This window comes from Stenella coeruleoalba (assembly GCF_951394435.1).
Source record: "Stenella coeruleoalba genome assembly, chromosome: 2".
Taxonomy (NCBI): domain Eukaryota; kingdom Metazoa; phylum Chordata; class Mammalia; order Artiodactyla; family Delphinidae; genus Stenella; species Stenella coeruleoalba.
Genome location: NC_137147.1, coordinates 110,267,596 through 110,286,508, shown reverse-complemented (window position 1 = coordinate 110,286,508; position 18,913 = coordinate 110,267,596). Strand labels below are relative to the sequence as shown.

General features: G+C 47.9%; 1 protein-coding gene across 3 annotated transcripts in view; it reads left to right on the top strand.

Annotated features, from left to right (window-relative positions):
• Nucleotides 1-269: 269 nt before the first annotated feature.
• ZNF710 (zinc finger protein 710) overlaps nt 270-18,913 on the top strand; it is a 63,690-nt gene continuing 45,046 nt past the window's right edge. The window contains exons 1-2 of one of the 3 annotated variants that reach the window (XM_079914079.1): nt 270-503; nt 2,492-2,583. In XM_079914079.1, coding sequence (XP_079770205.1) covers nt 2,510-2,583 — 74 coding nt within the window. In that variant the 5' untranslated portion in view covers nt 270-503; nt 2,492-2,509. Of the gene's footprint in view, nt 504-1,639; nt 2,000-2,491; nt 2,584-18,913 lie in introns of those variants that run through there. The other 2 variants (XM_079914080.1, XM_079914081.1) reach the window with 2 other exon arrangements.

Here is an 18,913-nt window from a genome sequence, read left to right as displayed (position 1 = left end):
ATCCTCTCTGCGGTAGAAAGAGAAAAGAAAACTTGGGCTGACAAGAGGGGGGTGTTGGGGGGTGGAAGGAAGTGAGAAAACAAAAGAGAGATAAAAGGGCTGCTTTTCTGTCTCTCTTCCTCCGCGAGCTGGGTTAGGAGGAGCTGTTTTGCATCCCTTCACGTCAGCCCTGCCTCATTCCCTTCTTCCAGGGAGGGAGAGAGAGCGAGCGAGAGAGAGAGAGAGAGAGAGAGAGGAGAGGGAGAGAGAGGGGGAGAGAGAGGGAGAGAGAGAGAGAGAGAGAGAGAGAGGGAGAGAGAGAGAGAGAGAGAGAGAGAGAGAGAGAGAGAGAGAGAGAGAGAAAGAGAGGAGCCGGAGGGAGGGCGGCAGGAGCAGGCGGCGGGCGCGCGTGGAGGCGGGCGGCGGGCGCGCAGCAGCAGCCCGGGCGGTGGGCAGCCAGGAGCCCCCGGCCCCGGCCCCGGCCCGCCACGGGCCCCAGCGTAGGAGCCGCGCCCGGACCCAGGGTGAGTGTCCCGCGCGGCCCCGGGCCCCCGACCCCGCAGCCCCGGGCGGCGCGCCGGCGGGGGCGCGGGGGGCGCGGGGGTGGGTCACTGCGGCCGCGGCCGACCCGCCCCCCGCCTCTCCCCGGGGACGGCCGCGCGCAGGCCCGCGCCGCAAACATGTCGTCTTTTCCTTTCACTTCCACATTCCCTCATGCCGGAGAGCTGGAGGGAGACATGGAGAGCCGGGGAAAGAGGGAGAGATGGCGTCTGGCGGCGGGGGGGGTGGGGGTGGGTGGAGGGGGAGGGGGAAGGGAAGGAGGGAGCGAGCGAGCGAAAGAGGGCGAGAGCGAGGAGAGCGCGCGAATGAGAGAGAGAGAGAAAGGGAGGGGAGAGAGAGAGAGAGAGAGAAGCAAAAATGAAAGGAAAGCGCGGCGGCGGCGGCGGGGCGGGAGGCCCGGAGGCGGCGGCGGCGGCTCGCGGGCCCGCACGTGGGTATCCCGGCGCCTAGTACTCTCCCCCCGCCGCCCGCCGGGGACTCAAAGTTTCACCCCCTCGCCGCGCCGCCCCGCCCCGCCGCTGCCCACAAACTTTATTCTCCCGGCGGGTGGGGTTGCTGCGCGTCCCCGCCGTCCGGGGTGGGGGAGGGCTGGGCGCGCCGCCGGGGTGTCGTGGGCGCCCCCGGGGCAGCAGGCCGCCGCACGCCCCGCTCTCCGGGGCGGGGACCTGTTGAAGGCGCTCGCCGGCCGGCTGGGTCTCCACGGCCTGTCCTTAGCCTCCTCAGTCTCAGTTCCCCTTCCTTGTCGCCCACTCTCTCCGTCTCCTCGCGGTCATTTTCCTAATTGGACAGAGCTGTGGGGTGTGATCGCCGGCGTCAGATTAGTGGCCCCGAGGCTGCCAGGTGGGCGCGGGGACTCGGGGACCAACGGGACAGCCCCCGCCAGCGTGCAGAGCCCACAGATCCGGCCCTCGTGCCACCGCCCCCCTAACCGCGGACTTGCTAACTAGTGCGTATCGGTTTTTTTTCCAACTTGCCTTTTAAGATGACTTTTATGGTGGCTGCAACTGCTTCCCTCCAGTCTGAGCAGTAGTTTGGGAAGATTTAAGAGGCCAGGGAGGTGCTTGCGTAGGTTTTAACTAACCCAAAACGATCATTAATGTATCTCTGAGCTCTGCGATGGTTCGGGCAAGGCGTAGCCGCAGCCCGGTGCGTCTTTACAGGGTCACTACGAGGTGCTGGTCCTTCCCGGTCTGAGCGGTCCAGTGAGGGACTGTCCTGGTGGCCCACCCTAGAACAGCGGACCGAGCGCCCTAACTGCTAAGGGCACCCAGAGCGCCTTTATTTCTGTGCAAAATGGAAACTCCCAGCAGGTGTAGACCTGGAGGGGACATAACCAGTTCCGGTGGGCGCCTGGGAAACTCACAAGATTCCCACATAGGTGTGCGGAGAGGGACTTTGAACCTTGGGGGTCACCCAGCCAACTTTGAAGCTGCTCTTTCAGTCCTGCCTTTGTACACGTGTAAGTAAAAACAGTCAAAGTTCATTTCTGCCAAGTAGAGGGCCTGGAGCCTGCATCCCTGTTTTGCCCTCACCAGGGGCCTTCAAAGGACCCGCCAGGCCAGGTGGGGGAGGGGAAATAAACCACCCCTAATTGTCTTTAGACTTTAGAAAATGTATTCTTAGTGTTTGTGATCAAAGCCATGGGCCTGTCTGGTTTTGATTTTTGAGACTTAGTATGGCTGTCCCTTTCTTGTTTGTTTTAAAGCGAATGTTATTTTCTAGAGCTCTCATGGTGGTTTTGTCAGCTGGCCCTCGAACCTCGCGTCGCTCTGTGCCAGGCACCTGCCAGTCTGGGAACAGGACCTCTAATTGGTCACCTGTAGTTCTAGCCGCACTAGTGCTCCACTAACCTGCAGGACCCGGCTTTCTTGCATGAGGGCAGTGGGGGTAGGTCTGCTTTCTTTAGGGTAGGGGGAGTTGGCCATTTGGGTCACATTTTTCTTTCCTCCAGGCTCACCTGGTTGCCTGTATGCCCATGGAGGCAGATGCAGTGAGTTGCAGTGGGAGCAGAGGTTCACTCTTCTTCTCAGAGCGGATTCCCGGGTGAGTCCTTGTCCTGTGGTGTGTGGCCAGCGGGCCATTTGTTCTACACTTGGGTCACTTCCGTTCTAAGGAGGCATTTTCTACCAGGGAGACTAATTTTAGGCTCCCTGTCTAGAGACAAGGAGATGGACATGGTCTGGAATGGTTTTTTGAGTTGGAGGAAGGGAGACTAATGGGCCCACCGGAGATTTTGCATGCCTTCTGTTTTGGGTTTGCCTTGTGGCCCAGGGATATTTCTATCAGAGTTGTGCTTGGAAAGCTCAGGTTTGAAGTTAGATGGGAGTAAATAAGTAAAGGAGTAGTCGGGTGCATCTCAGGATGCTGTCCACAGGCTCCTCATCGGCTTGCTCACCCCCTGGATCTGAGGGCAGGGGCTCATTTTGTTGAATTAAGGAATCTGTGAATCTGCTGTGTCTCATGTTAATGGTGGTTGATCCCAGCCCTTAGACTGCAAAACTGGAAGAGGACCTTAGAGGTTGTCTGAAGAAAGTGAGGCATGAGAAAAGCCCCATGCCTGAAATCACACAGTAAGCGACAGAGCCAGCACTGAAACCTGGGCTTTCAGAGTCCATTTCCAGTGCTGTTAACACAAGGCTGCTGCCTGTATTCCTGCTGGGGAACCCGAATCAGGCTTCATCTGAAGAATGTGGCTGTGAGAACATGAAAACGTGGGCTTATCCTACCCTCATGAGATAAGTAAATGAAGGACCTTATTTTCTAGTTGTGTTACACATACTGTTCTGGAGGATTTGACGGCTGGTGTGACTACTTGGGGAAACCGGGTGTTTCTGGCTGTTATAATGCGTACTTCTTCAACGTCTACCAGTTTAACGGGGCAGCAGTTTAGTCATCGGGATGTGCCCAAGTCACACTGAGCATTTTTTGATCCGGAATGTTTTCTTCATGCTTTGTACTTGTGTGTGATTTATTTAGGCTTGGTCAGGGAAAAGAATGGGGACGTAAGGAAGGGCCAGAGACCCGAACTGATCTCTATTCGTGGGTTAGATCTCTTACTACTTTCAGTTCATGAGGATAGAGGTCTTTCTTTGTTCATTGCTAAGCCCTTGTGCCTAGAACAGGACCTGGCGCATAGTGGGCCCTCGATAAATACTTGTTGAATAAAGGTACTGGACATGAGGAAAAAGATTTCCCTCGCAGTGGGGACCCACAAATGACACACAGAGGCAGAGACAGGGAGGTGATTGATGGGAGCTGCAGAGTTTTGCAGTGAGTCATTGCTTCGAACAAGCTCCAGACAGGTAAGGCAGGAGGGGCTGGGAAGAGTAAATTTTGAATGAGGTGGAGCCACTGGGTGGAGACTTGTGTGAAACAATAGAGAGATCTTGAATTGGACCGGATATGGGGAGGATAATAATAATCGTAGATCTTGGGCCAGGCTTCTGTAAGTGATTTATGTGTATCATCTCCCTTAGTCCTCACAGGTGCTAGTTACTGCATTGTTATTCCCATCTGGCAGATTCGGAAACTGGAGCACAGAGAAATTAGTTACATACAAGGGCACAGAACTGCTGGTGTCTGAACCCAGGCAGACTGACTTCAAACTTGGCCACCCTAGAATGATGATGAGTTCAGATATCTCTGCCCACTCCAAGGAGCTGGGCATTCAGAGCTTTGGGGTTGCTAGAAAGGATGGCAGCAGAAAAATTGGAAAAGAAATTGGTCTGCAACAGAATGAGGCTGGTCAGGGAGCAGGCCCTCTGCTTCTTTTGCCAAGGCCCTCACAGTGTCTGAGGACTGTAAGGGAATATTTACTGGGGACCTAATTATTCCCCAGGCAGAGTGGCTAGTACCAGATTGGGACTGTTTTGCACTTGATAAAGACTTTTTTTTAAAATTTATCCCACTATTCAAATTTATTTTTATTTACCACATATATTTGTTCAGTACATCTTTGATAAAGATTTAGGAGACTTTTTGTTTTTTAAAGGTTGCTTTTCAAGTTACATTTTAGTCGGCATGTATTTGAAACTGGTGGGAATTTTAACGGCAGAAGTGTCACCCTTGGCCATGAGGCCTCTAGAAGGTGTTTCCCACCAGCACAAGCCTTCCCTTCCTCCTCCAAGGATGCTGGTCCAGGCTGCTCCAGCCCACAACAGCTGCCCTTTTATCGACAGTCTGCTGGTCCGGTCCTCGTGGAGCTTGCAGTCTCCCTGGGAGACAGACATTAAACTAATAATTAAACAAATACTCTTTAATTACAGTTGTTATAAATGCTTCAAAGGAAAAAGTACAGAGACCATGGGAGCTGATAATCAGGGAGGATGGGGGAAGGGAGGCTTTCCGGAAGAAAGGTCATTTAAACAGCCACGCAAAGGGTGGGTGAAGAGGCTTTAACCAGGTGGGATAGTCCATTAGCCTTGATGTAAACTCTTGCTACTCTGTATGTGGTCCATGCACCAGCAGCATCAGCATCACCTGAGAGCTTGTTAGAAATGCAAGATCTCGGGCCTACCCCAGACCTGCTGAATCTGCATCTTAACAAGATTCCCGTGCGTGGTAAAGTCTAAGAAATACTGATGGAATCAAAGTACCGAACTGGGAGGTTCACAGCTTTGCTGCGAATGAGTTGGGTGACTCAGGCAAGTCACCCAACTTGGAATGACTTGGAAGAGTAATAACGAGGGAATTAGATCATCCCACAAGTTCCTTCTGGCTTCTCAGATCTTTGGCTTTTGCTGGTGTGTGCTGTCTCCAAGCTTTACTGAGGGAAAGGATCTGGGCTTACACAGCATCCACCTCTACGGCGCCTCCCCCTGGTGGGGGCCAGCATATGCTACTAGTCCATGCTCTGGTCTGACTTCAGTAAGCACTAAAGAGGAGCTCACAGACCTGACCCTTCTGCCACCCCTAGTGCCTTACCCCAAGTACAGAGGCCTTTTGTCATCTCTCTTACTCATTTCTGTGCCATTTGAATATTTACCAGTATGTATTATCTTTATCATCTATATATTTGTAAATGGAGTAAAGAGACTATTAAAAGTGGGTTGATCTCTAGAGGGGTTTTGGTTCTGTCTTCTACAACCATCATCAGAAAGGAGTTTCTGATATTAAATACATATGCTCTATCATGTGTATATTTTGGGAGTACCGAGAGAACTGTTGGAAATGTGAGGATTTTCAGTGCAGTTGGAAGTTGAGAATAAGGGATCACATTGTGGCCCAACTGCCTTCCCTTTCTTCCTTCCCTGCCCCCCAGGGTATAATAAACAGAGAATCAAAATCAGGTAAGAATGATCACTACAGAAAGCAGGAATGTCCACCTTGCAGATTTACATGGGAGACTAGAACTTCTGTGATGACTCTTGGTTATGTGTTGTTTGTCTTCTGGATTGGGAAGTTTGTCCTGCATGGTTTTGGTAAAAAAAAATTGTACAAACTTTAATAGTTGCTTTATGCACCACGCCAGAATGTCCTCACAAGGACCACGCCTGAGCGGGCCTCTCAGTAAGAATTAGGGACCCTTTGGAGGCTGGCGGTGCTGGTTGGTTAACCCCACCCTGTGATGTCCAATCCTGGGGTCCCTAGGCCCACAGTCTCAACCTCCCATCCATTTGCTAGCCACAGAACCACTGTGGACTCGCCATTACCTGGAAGCAGGTCACCTCTGAAATTCTGAATCCTTCCAGGCCCCCCACTGCACAGCCCTACTTGAAGCAACCCCGCCCACCCCTGCCCCAAGCTGGGATACCTCTGCCTGCTCACCTGGGCCTCATGCCCACCATCAACCCTTATTCCCATGTCCTGCCCGGGCTGCCTGCCTACGACTGAGCACTGGACATCCTCCTGTGCCCCAGTTCCCTGCTACAGCTACCGACACACCTGTCTCCCTCTCCTTTGGCCCTGCCTCTCCCCTGCCCCCCTCCCATTTCACTTCTCTTCACCCTGGGACTTCACAAAGAAGAGGCCACAATTTCCATCCCTACTTCCTCTCTCCCCCTCTCCTCTCGAGCTCTGAAGCATCAGGTTCACCCCCACTCCACTCCCAGAGGTTCCCAGCCACCTCCTGATCACATCTGGTAGCCTCTACTTACCTGGCTTCTCTGTAGCTGTACTGTTGTGATACTCTTGCCTGTTGTGGGTTCTGGCTCATAACTCTGGGTCCTGCTCCTGCCTCTCTAATCCTGCTTTTTCTGCCACTCCTTCCTCTCCTGGCTATGCTTTGGTGCCTCAGCCACGGTTCTTTGCTACTTGCTTCCCGTCCATGTCTATGGCTTCACCCTGCAAATGTTTTTTTTTTTTTTTTCTCTACTCTTTTTTTTCTTTACTGCTTTGGAACTTACATACTCTATTTCTGTCCTTTTGATGCATGCAGACTGCATAAGGTTTAAAGTTAGTTGGTATCCATATCTTTTTTCAAGTAATGCAGTGCAATGAAAGGTTGATTAACTTTTGATTTTCCACATAGTTACCATTTTGTTTACCCATATTTCTCCCTGCATCTCAGGCTTTCCTTCTGGAATCAGAACATCATGTGGTGGAGGTGTTTTAATCATAAACTTTCAGTTCCTGTTTGGCTAAAATTTTATTTCATATTTATTGTTAAGAGATTGTTTTACTGGGTATAAAACATTAGCTTGACAGTTATTTCGTCTTAGTATTGAAAGATGGTATTCTACTATCTTCCGACTTTCCTTATTGATATTGAGAAGGTAGTAGCCCAGTTATTGATCTTAGGTAATTTCTTCTCTCTGGTTGTTGTTTTGTTGTTGTGGTGGTGGTGGTGGTGGTGTGTGTTCACACACGTGTGCACATGTGTGTGTGTTTTGCAGTTTAATGCATTTAGGAGTGGATTTTATTTTATTTGTCTAAGGATTCGTTAGACTTCCTGAAACCAAAGATTAGTGACTTTGATCAGTTCTAGAAAATTTTCATGCTTTATCTCTTTGACTTTTATCTCTCTATCATTCTCTCTCTGGTTTCTCCTTGGGAACTCCAATTAGATATATGTTAGATCTTATTCTATCCTTTACATCTCCTTGACATCTTAACTTCTTTTTTTTTTTAATTTTTATTGGAGTATAGTTGCTTTATAATGTTAGTTTCTGCTGTACAGCAAAGTGAATCAGTTATACATATACATAAATCCACTCTTTTTTAGATTTCCTTCCCATTTAGGTCACCACAGAGCACTGAGTAGAGTCCCCTGTGCTATACAGTAGGTTCTCATTAGTTATCTGTTTTATATATGGTAGTGTATATATGTCAATCCCAATCTCCCAATTCATCCCACACCCCCCTCTCTTAACTTCTTTTTCATTTTCAATCTTTTGGTTTTTTATAGTGTTTTCTGGGTAATTTCTTATTTGTCTTCCAGCTCATTAATTCTCTCTTCACTTATCTCTAATTTTCTCTTCAGCCCTTCCACTGAAAATTTTTTTTTTTTTTTTTGTAGTACGCGGGCCTCTCACTGTTGTGGCCTCTCCTGTTGCGGAGCACAGGCTCCGGACGCACAGGCTCAGCGGCCATGGCTCACGGGCCAAGCCGCTCCGCGGCATGTGGGATCTTCCCGGACCGGGGCACGAACCCGCGTCCCCTGCATCGGCAGGCAGACTCTCAACCATTGCGCCACCAGGGAAGCCCTTTACCTGGGTTTTTAACTCCTCATTTCCTTAATCATATTAAACACCTTTTTTTTTTTGTATCCAATAATTCTAGTATCTGAAGTATTTACAGGTGTAGTTCTGTTGTTTGATGATTCTGCTCCCTCTCACTCATGAGGGCTTATTTCTTTTTGTGATTTTCTATTGTGAGCTTATATTTGTTAGAATTCTATCTGTGAGAATTCTTTAATGTATGGGATGAGAGTACATTCTTCCAGGGAGAATATGTGTTGCCTTCTGCCAGACACCTTAAGACCCTACAGATGGGTCATTTATTTATAATTCTTAGCTTGCAGTTTTGAGGACCAGAGCCCAAACCCACTTGGCTGGCTAATGACCACAGATTCTCAGAGGAGCCTTTTCATTTAAAACTCTGCCCAGAGCTAACACTAAGCCAGAGTACTTCCTTCCTGACGATATACCACCAGACCCCCCCACTTTGTCCCATTGTTCCCTTATTGCCAAATGCCTTCTCTCCATATTTGGACAAAGTCCTAGTCATGTCAGGCCCAACTGAAAACTATGCATCTTCTGAGCCTTCTCCATGCCATCCCTTGCAAAATTAACCAGTCCTTCTACATTCATTGGCCATTTTCACCTTATCTATTAGTCTGTGGATGTGTGTGTTCAGACCCCACACTGGACTCAGAACTTCTGTTTTTTTTTTAGAACTTCTTGAAAGGTCAGAGCTGTGTCATTTATTTCTGGAGCCCCAGTGCCTGTTCACTGTTGGGCAGAGTAGTTGCTTAATAGATATCTATTGACTGAGTGGAATTTATGGCAAAATCAATATTTCTGTTCTTCTTGAATAGTAATAAAAAAAATCACAAGCACTAAGCTACCCTGTGATCTTGGACAGGTCCAGTTTACCTCTTTGGATCTGAGTGACCTTAGCTATAAAATGAAGGGACGCTTCTGAGATCTCTACTTGCTCTAAGATACTGAGATTCAACATAATTTGTGTGACTGTCAGTCATGATAACATGGATCAACTCTTGACTCACAAATGGAATGAAGGGATGGGAGGGCCTTGGAGAGAAAGAGCGTGATTCTGAGATAAAGGGGCATGATTTGGAAGAGAAGAAAGAAAAGGGACTCAATGATAATTAATATGAAAGGTGACATTTTAGAAAGGTGGCATTTTAAAATTTGTGACTTGAGACAACCTGATGGCTGTCTAAAAAAAGAACACTTTATAACAAAATAAATTTCAGATGGATTAAAGATGTTAAATGTAAAAAATGAACTCAGGGAAAATACTTTTTAACTTTGACTTAAAACCCAGAATCCATAGAAGAAAAGATTAATATATCTGACCCTACACAAGTAAAAAATTTCTGTGAGGCAAAATTATTATAAACAGTCAAAAGAGTCTTCCACTTCTCAAAACTGGGGAAACATTTTTGCAACATATATCAGAGATAGGGCTAATTTCCATAATATCTAAAAAGAGAAAATCAACAAGAAAAAGACTATCAACCCAATTTTTAAAATGGGCTAAGAACCAGTCACAGAAAAGGAAATACAAGTGGTTCTTAACCATATAAGGTGTTCAGCCCCACTAGTAATAAGAGAAGTGTTAACTCTGCTATGGAGAAGTGACAGTGGAAATAGATGCTCTTGTAACTGTTGAAAGAGTGTAAGTTGGTACAATCTGTATAAAGAGGGTTTTGACAATATTTATTTATTTAATAAATTTATTTATTTTATTTATTTTTGACTTCATTGGGTCTTTGCTGCTGTACACGGGCTTTCTCTAGTTGCGGTGAGCGGGGGGCTACTCTTCGTTGTGGTGTGCGGGCCTCTCATTGTGGTGGCTTCTCTTGTTGCGGAGCACGGGCTCTAGGCGTGCAGGCTCCATAGTTGTGGCTCACGGGCTCTAGAGCGCAGGCTCAGTAGTTGTGGCGTACGGGTTTAGTTGCTCAGCAGCATGTGGGATCTTCCCAGACCAGGGCTCAAACCCGTGTCCCCTGCATTGGCAGGCGGATTTTTAACCACTGTGCCACCAGGGAAGCCCGACAATATTTATTAAAAGTGCACAAGCAACTCCACTTCTGGGAATTCCTCTCACAGATATGAGCATACATATGAAATGATGCATTTTTCAAGATAGTTCATTGCGTCATTGCTTATAAAAGCGGGTGGGGGGAACAACCTTAATGTCCATCACTAGAGAACTGGTAAATAAATTATCCTATAACCATGCAATGCCACTCTATGCAGCTGTACAGAAGAATGTAAAAGCTCCCTATGTATCGATGTGGTTGCTGAGCTATTTTCTTAAGTAAGAAAGTAAGAGACAGAATGCCTGGCTATGCAGCATTCTGCAAGGATACCTAGGAGACTGGTAATAGTGGTTTCCCACAGCAGATGCTGACTTTTCACTGTGTTCCTTTTTCTACATTTTGAATTTTGTACTTTGTGCATATACTACCTAATTTATTTATTTATTTTTGGCCATACTGCGTGTCTTGCAGGATCTTAGTTCCCTGACCAGCGACAGAACCCGTGCTCCCTGCAGTGGAAGCATGGAGTCCTAATCACTGGACTGCCAGGAAATTCCCTATATTACCTAATTAAAAAAAAATTTTTTTTAAAGGAGGTTAGGGTGGAAAGAAGGGAGGGTGGGAAGGAGGGAGGAAGGGAATAGGGATCACACTTTTGTTCTGCATTTTCATACAGGGTATTTTAGTTACTCCCCTCAGCAGCCCCTAGGGAGGTTACCATTTTTATTGACCAAGAAACTGAAGCCTGGAAGTCTGCAATGACTTGCCCAGGTTCATGGAGAGAGCCTTGGAACCTGGCACTGAATCCAGTTCTCACTCCAGAATCATTGGGCTCATGTCTGTAGATCAGAATTTTCTTGTTTCCTTCCTTTATCTTTAACCGACTTCTCATAGGTCAAGGACCAATGGCTGTGCACCATGGCCTGGACAACCCCCCCGACCCCCTGTGGGAGTGAGTGCAAAGTTCCATCCCGCCTCCTCCAGCTGGCTGGCAGGCTCACAAGTCCTACTGGGCAAAGCTCAGGCAGTAGGTGGTGGAGCCAGCCCAGAACCCAGCCCTCCGCATCAGACACAATGAGGAGGATTAGGGATGGGCTTTGCAGTCCTATCTTTGAAGTTCCCAGCTTTCATCAGAGTGTCTGAACCTTAACACTATTTCAAGGGAACTTTTATTACTGTCGTTATGAACTGGCCTCAGGTAGGTACCAGCTGCTGCCAGGTGCCAAGGGAGCACTTGCTGGTACCGTAAGCTGGTGCCTTCACTTTGTTTTACGGTGGGGACGTTTTCAGGGCTGAAAGTACTTAGTACATGGAAGATTCTGGAAGAACAACTTTTTCCTATTTTTCTATACACAGGTGCAATCCCTTTAATTAAAGGGAGGAAGAGGTGTTTTTTTGATTTTTGTTTTGGTTTTTGTCTCACAGAAACACCTGTGCTGTTTTCAAAGTAGGGTATTGACTGCTTCCTCTTTGCTGAAGAGAAATTCTCCACGGAGAACAAAGCTAAAGGTGTTGGCCATACATAATGAGAGGCTGTAATTTATAGGATACAGCTTCACCTGGGGGGAGAATTTGATGTCTTTAAGAGACACAGAATCATCCAGCACCAGCTGTCCTCATGTGTGGTGTCATATTTATTTTCCAAGTTGGAGTCATCATTTCTTAAGAGAGAGTCAAGGTCCACTGGGGCTGAGGAATGCTCATGGGGGTGGGAAGTCTTCAGGATCCGTGGGCCTGAGCTAGCATGTCCAGCACCCTGTCACTGTGCTACTTGGCATCTTTATGAGGGATGCATGCTAGTGACCCATGCTGTCCGTTTTTGTTTGTTAGGCCAGTGGAAGTGGAAGTGCTTTGAACATCACAGAGTGGCACCCACGGCAAGTTTGTCTTGCTGTCTGCTGAATGCGTGCATGGATAGGAGGCACCCCATAAACGTTTCCCAAATGGATGAATTTTGATCTCTGAGATAGATTTTAAAGCTTTTGATCAGAAAGAGGACTGGAGAAATTTAGACATCTCCCATTGCTCCTCAGGTTTTCCTGATGCTTGAATAATTAAGTCCACGTCCTGTGGGATTTTTCCTTCCTTGGGCTCTAGGTCATCTTACGCAAAGGCCACCTTCTGTTAATGCTACACCTGGTACTCTTAACGCCCTCCCGAGCGTTCCACTCCGTTATCTTCTTGTGTTCTAGCTCATTATCTGGAAAAATTTCTGTGTAACATCAGCTAAGTTCTTTTGCTTCAGTTACAGAGCTTGTCAGAATTTCTCTTCCACACCTCTGTTTGGGGGCTTCTATACCTTGGTTGTAAAAATTCATTCCCTGTTGCCAGGTAGATGAACAAAGCTCACTGAGCTTGAATTCACTGTCTAAAGAGATGGCCATTGTCCTTTCCTTGATCAGGGACAAAAGTAACATTTGTCTTTTCACACCTCCGGCCCCTCTGCCTGTTCTCATCCCCGCCCTCTACCCCAACCCCTCCCCCACCATGGCAGTTACTCTAAGGACAGAAATGTTGGGTCCTGACTCTTCTGGGGATTTGGCTCCCTGCTCCTGACTCACCCTTCCTGCACTCACTCAGGCCTTCTGGAGGATTTTAATTTCCCTTCACTGGAAACCACCTCTTAGTCCTTGAAAATATTCTTAGGTGGTTTTAAGTGTCTCTGTCCAGTTTTGTTTTGTTCAAATCCAGTTCAGATTTGAATGTCCAACGAATGCACAGTCTCTTGGATCTGTTCCTTTTGTTTTTTAGAAAATAGCTTTTATTGATTTTTTTTCTTGTTACAGAGAGATTTATGATTGTTGCAGAAAATTTAGGAAATAGAAACAAGCAAAAAGAAGAAAATTAAAACCACCTATAATTATTAATATTTCAGTATATGATATACCCTTCCACATATTTAAGCAGTCCCCTAAATTTAGGTTTTTTCCTCTTCTCTCTTATAGAGAATGCTGTGGTGAACATCCTTGGGTATTTTTTGATTATATCCTTGGGATATATTTCTAGCAGGGAATCCACTGGACCAAGGACACATTCTAAATGCTCTGGATATAGATGGTTAAATTGGCCTCCAGAAATGTCGTGTAGTATTTTTGATTCCTTTTAGGTGAATACTAAGTCTTATTCTTTTAAAAGCTGATTATGCGTTTTTAAGACACCGCTTTTCAACTGTTTCACTCATGTTGGTTAAGAGGCACCGGCCTGGGAAAGGCCTGAGAGACCCGGGGCACAGCTGACCTATGTAGGAGAACCTCCCATCCTTGTCCCTTTGTTTGCAGTGGACCTCAAGCACTGAGGCTGGAGGCCTTTCTTGTCTCCTCTGCAGGCACCTGGGCAGGCCTGTGGCTCCCCAGGGAAACCCCAGGGGGCCCATCCTTAGGGTGCCTGGGGCAGTGCTGGCTTTGAGGATTCCAGACTCTCTCAGGGAGCTTAGGCCGGTCTTTCTTTGAAGAAGATGCTTATAAAATAAACATCCTGCCCTAACTCCATAGACTGAGGTTGGTTGGTGTTTGTCGGGGTGGCATGGAGATTTCCTGTGCAGGCTTCAGACCCTGTCCCGCGGGTCCTGCCCAGGGGAGTGTCTCTGCCCAGACCTTCAGCCCTTGCAGCCCGATTCCCATCCATCACTTTGTGGAGGTGGGGGGCTGGCGGGGGAGGGAGGTTTGACGGAATTACTGAGGAAGTAACATTTGCTTGGGCTAAATTGGGCCTTCCTTTCCAGCTCCTAGCTGCCTCTTCCTCCTTTTCTGCTCTCTTCCTCCTCCATACCAGCACATTATTTACGCTGGTTGATGAGGCCTCTGAGGACCTTCCCTACTTCTTAGTTCCTTCTTTCCTCTTGGCTCCTAGTGACACCTAGGCTGCTGCCTACCATCTGGACCTTTCACTTCCTGCTCTTTCCCTGCACCCGCTTTGCTCTGGTTCCCAGCCCCCCATCGATCCCCTGTCCAGGTGGTGCTGTCCCAGCCGAAGCTGGTTCCAGCCTGCCCTCCTTTCTCAGGCCTGGTGGGAAGGCCACAGGGGCTCAGGGAGTCCCAAACTCCCTCCCCACCATCCCCCAGAGACACAGTGTGCCAGCTGCTGCCTGTTGGATTACAGAAAAACAAAAACACAAAACCCAGCCCCTAGAGATGAGGGACATTTCGGTTTCTATGAACTTGATGACTAGTGTGCTGAAAATGGGAGGCTTGGGTTGGGAGAGGGAGGCTGGAGGTTCCCCTGGGGTGGGCTTTGTTTAAAATTTAATATGCTCTTTCTTTCTCTCAACAGGCCAGCACGGCTTCTAGCTCCTTTGTCATTTTAGCCCTGTTATCTGTCTGGTGGATGAGATCTCTTATCTGCCAGGTCCTGCCTCTCTTCCCTGAATGGCCCATCCCCATTCCTCAGTCTCTACCCCCTTCCCCCATTTGAGACACAATGTTACAGACCTCATTCTGTAACCTTAGATTCCAATGAAAGTCGTCACCTTGCTTCTTAACTAATTGATTTGGAGAAAACCAGGGTCCACTTTTAATGATGTTGGACCCACCAAAGGCACAAGAAATGGGCAGCTTTGGTGTCCTGTGAGAGACGGCGTGGCCCCCACCCTTAGCAGTGTGGGAGAGTTGGGTCCAAGAGTGAGGGTCTCGGCTCTGCGTGGCCTGAGATATAGTCGATTGTTTGCTCCCGTGTGTGCTGTAACTTCTGACCTGGCCCTTTCTTGGCCTTAGGAGGCTCTGCAGGACGAAAAGTACATTAATCACAGAAACACAGAGCTGCTCTTCTCCCCACAGGCAGGGATGGATCTAAAAGGTCGCCTGCCGTGGAAGTGGGCTCACAGGCAAGGGGAGGACCTTACTGCAAGTTGTGGGACTCAGGATCAGAGGAGCCATGGCCTTCCATCCTGGCTCACCATCTCCTAGCCCTGATGAGTCCCAGCCTTCCCAGCCAAGCCTTGATTTCGTGGCCTGCGAAATGGGTTCATGTGCCTACTTTTCATAGGTGTGCTCTGTGTTGTGTGATACGTGGTAATCATTGTTACCTGTGGACCACAGGCCTGTGAAGTTGGGGAGAACCCCACACCATCCTGAAAACTCTTTTCTGTTACAAACCTCCCTGTGTCATTTCTTTATTTCTTCATTCAATCAGCAAACATTTCCCAAGCACCTACTAAACTCTGATATAAAGGGGAATGGCATGGTCTTTGTTCCCAGCAGGCCCTCAGCCAGAAGGGATATGGGATATGCAGACAAGAGCACAGGAAATTCGCTCTCTGGACGTGGTGAAGGTGCAGAGGAGTGCAGGGAAGACTGGTGGAGGTGGTGTTTCGCTGAGTCTCAGCAGACAAGGGAAGCAGGGGCGTTCCATTGGGGGACTAGAATATACAAAGGCAGAAAGTGCAGGCGCATTCAAAGAGTCAGTGGTGGTTTGGTGTGGATGGGAGGGAGGGTATAGAGGTGGGATGGTAGAAGATGGAGCTGGAGGGGCCGATCTGGGAATGTGTCCAAAGACTTGAACTTCATCCAGAGGCCTGGGGGAGCCACCAGTGGGTTCTGAGCAAAGAAACAACATGACAGATCACTCTGGCATAAGCCAGGGCACTCGGGGCTTATGCTGTTATTCCATGTGGGGAAATCCCCTCGGAAAAATTGATCTGAGGGTTGAGAAATCCCTCAGAGGAATAAGTATAGCACTTTTGCTTGAATTCCTTCTCACTTCAACTAAAATTTCTGCTCTGCACCAGCTGTTTACAGATAATGTATAAAAGTACGTTTTCTGTGCTTGACCGTGTTTCTTAGAACTCACCAAGAAATAACCCCAAGTAAAAATTTTCCACTGAGGTGTATTCTCAACACATAGTGACTGAATTGAAAATGTAGGAAGGTCTTCTGAAATGTTGCATAAGATCTTCAGGATGGGTTTCCTCAATCCCAGCAAGGGAAGGAGAAAGAGGACCAATGTTTGTTGACCACTTGCTCTGGGCCAGACACTGGGCTAGACTCTTCTAATTCAGTGACTCTGTAAGAAACAGCATTCCTGACCCGTTTTAACATTTTAAAAAAAAATTATTTTTGGCTACATTGGGTCTTCATTGCTGCATGTGGGCTTTCTCTAGTTGCAGCTAGCGGGCACTACTCTCTGTTGCGGTGCGCGTGCTTCTCATTTCGGTGGCTTCTCTGGTTGCGGAGCATGGTCTCTAGGCATGTGGGCTTCAGTAGTTGTGATGCACGGGCTTAGTTGCTCCATGGCACGTGAGATCTTCTTGGACCAGGGATCGAACCCATGTCCCCTGGTTTGGCAGGCAGATTCTTAACACTGCGCCACCAGGGAAGTCCCCCTGACCCATTTTGGAGGCAGAAAACTGAGGTTCATGAAGGCAGCCACTTTCCCAAGGCCTTGCACCTGTAAGGGATGGTAGCAGGATTTGAACCAGGTATGATTGAATCCAGAGTTCACACTCCATTCATTGAACCTCTCTGCCACCTAACTCTCAAGACACCCCAGAAAAGTAAAGCAGGAGATGCAGAGGTGGGTCAGATGAGCCACTGGAGAGCCTATTGATTTCTAGGCAAAAATTAGAGCTGAAACACTTGCCCACTCCCATTCTCCCCCAGCAAGTTCTGGGGGCTGATGCACTGGTAGCACCCCTCCCCTGAAGAGCATTCTTCCAAAGGGCAATGGCTACATTCTGATTTGGGCGATTCATTCCACTGTGTAGACACTGCATGGAGCAGAGGGCAGGAAGTTGGTACCTGTAAGTGGCATCAGGATGAAACATAGACATACTTGAAGGTCACTGCCCAGAACAGCCAGGGTGGTGGGCAGAGCTGCCTGGATATAGGAAGCCACAGGGGTGGGGGGCGAAAGTTTATTGAGAAAGAGACAAGACGTATTCCCAAGGGACAAGCCACTCCTGGGGCTCTCGGCACACGCCAGCATCTTTTTGCCTGTCGCTGCACTTCCTCTGGCCCTTGCCATCTTTGCTTGGCCATCTTAATACGTTCCCTGTGGGTCAGGATTCTCTTCTGTGAGTTTCTAAGAGTGTCCCCAGACTCCCCGGGGCTCAGTGGAAGCCAGCCGAGGCATCTGTCTTCTAGCAGAGGACTTGGGTGAGCGAGGATGGAGGACAGAGAAACAGAGCAGAAAGACCCCAGTGTGAGATGACTCCTAGTAAAGGTAATAAACGCAGGGCCAGGGCGCCTGTGTGGTATCTTTGCCAGTCGCACGCTTGTGAAATGCTTCTGAAACGATGGGTCTCCCAGCCTCTCCCTTAGCTTCCCTCCCTGTTTTCTCTTCCGTCCCAGAGCAGGCTTCTGGACGTCTCTGGAGTTTATTGCCCCACACACGGAGCGCGCAGCTCGTGGGAACGTGGCTGCCCCCCTCCAGAGCTGCTGGTGTTGGGCTGAGTGGCAGGATCTGGGGGTACAGCCACCTTGTCTATTTCCAGGGGCCAGAGCTCCTCTGGATTCACACGGGCTCTGCAGTTGACCTTGGGCTGAAAATGCCATTTTGGAAGCGGGCCTCAGAGATCGTGTTGAGGTAGAAAGGAAATAAAAGCCTGCACGCATCAGTTGCAGTAGTTGGATTTCACTCTTTCCCTCTGAGGGAAAACTCTTCCGTGACAGTAATGGGGGGATGGTCATTAGCATGAGGAGCATGGAGGGACGAAGGTGGTGCTCCTGGGGGCCCCTAGGGAGTGAATCCCCTCCCGCAGGGGGGACCTCCACAGCCTGAGTGACTGTGGGCTCCTCGCAGGGCCACCGTCTTCAGGTGTGGACACCGTTTGGGGTCCAAATCCAGTTATCCCTCAAGTTCTGCCTGGTGACTTCTTAACTCTCTGGCCAGGGGGAGCTTTGCAAAGACAAAACTCAGAGCAAGCATTTCTGTTACCAAGCGTTTAAAGAAATCTTATTATGAAAATAGTAAATCTTATGCCTATATAGGAAAGTTGAAAATACAGAAAATTGTAAAGAAAATAAAAATTGCCCATAATCTCACTCCTTAGGAATTACCAACCCTGTTTAGTACCTTTATATATTTCTTCACAGTCTTTTTCCATGCACATAGGTAAATATATTGTATTTTAAACTGGTTACAAACACCCTGAACTTTATATCCTTTTTCATTTGACATAACATTATGGCAAGCAAAAACTTTTCAAAAGCACTTGGGCTTTGCAAGCGAGCATATGCTCTGCAAATATTTCTGTCAGCCACCAGTAACCAACTGTAAGAACTCACGGTCTACCCAAAACAGAAGTTGTGCCAGTCAGAGAGTCCTGTGATCACCATGCAGTAAACCTTGCCAAAATATTATAAATTTAAACATACTAGAACTAAAGCCTAACCACTTGAAAAAATTTAAAACTCTCCTAGATTGCTGTTGGGTCAAGGAAGAAATAAAGAACATAGTGACAAATATTTAGAAAGCATTGAAAACCAGAGTGCCACATAACCAAACCTATGGGAGACATCTGGCACTATTCTCATTGCCTTAAATGTTTTTATTATTAAAAGGGGAGAGAGAAAAAGAGAATAAATAAACCAAGCATTCAGCCTGAGATCTTAGAGGGAAAAAAAGAATAAAAAACAGCCCCTAAGGAAAATGGGAAAGATAAAAAGTGAAGATAAAGGCAGAAATAAATGAATTAGAAAATAGAAATACAGTGAAATTAGCAAGTATATCCAAGAGCTGATTCTGTTTTTAAACAAACAGTAAAGTGGC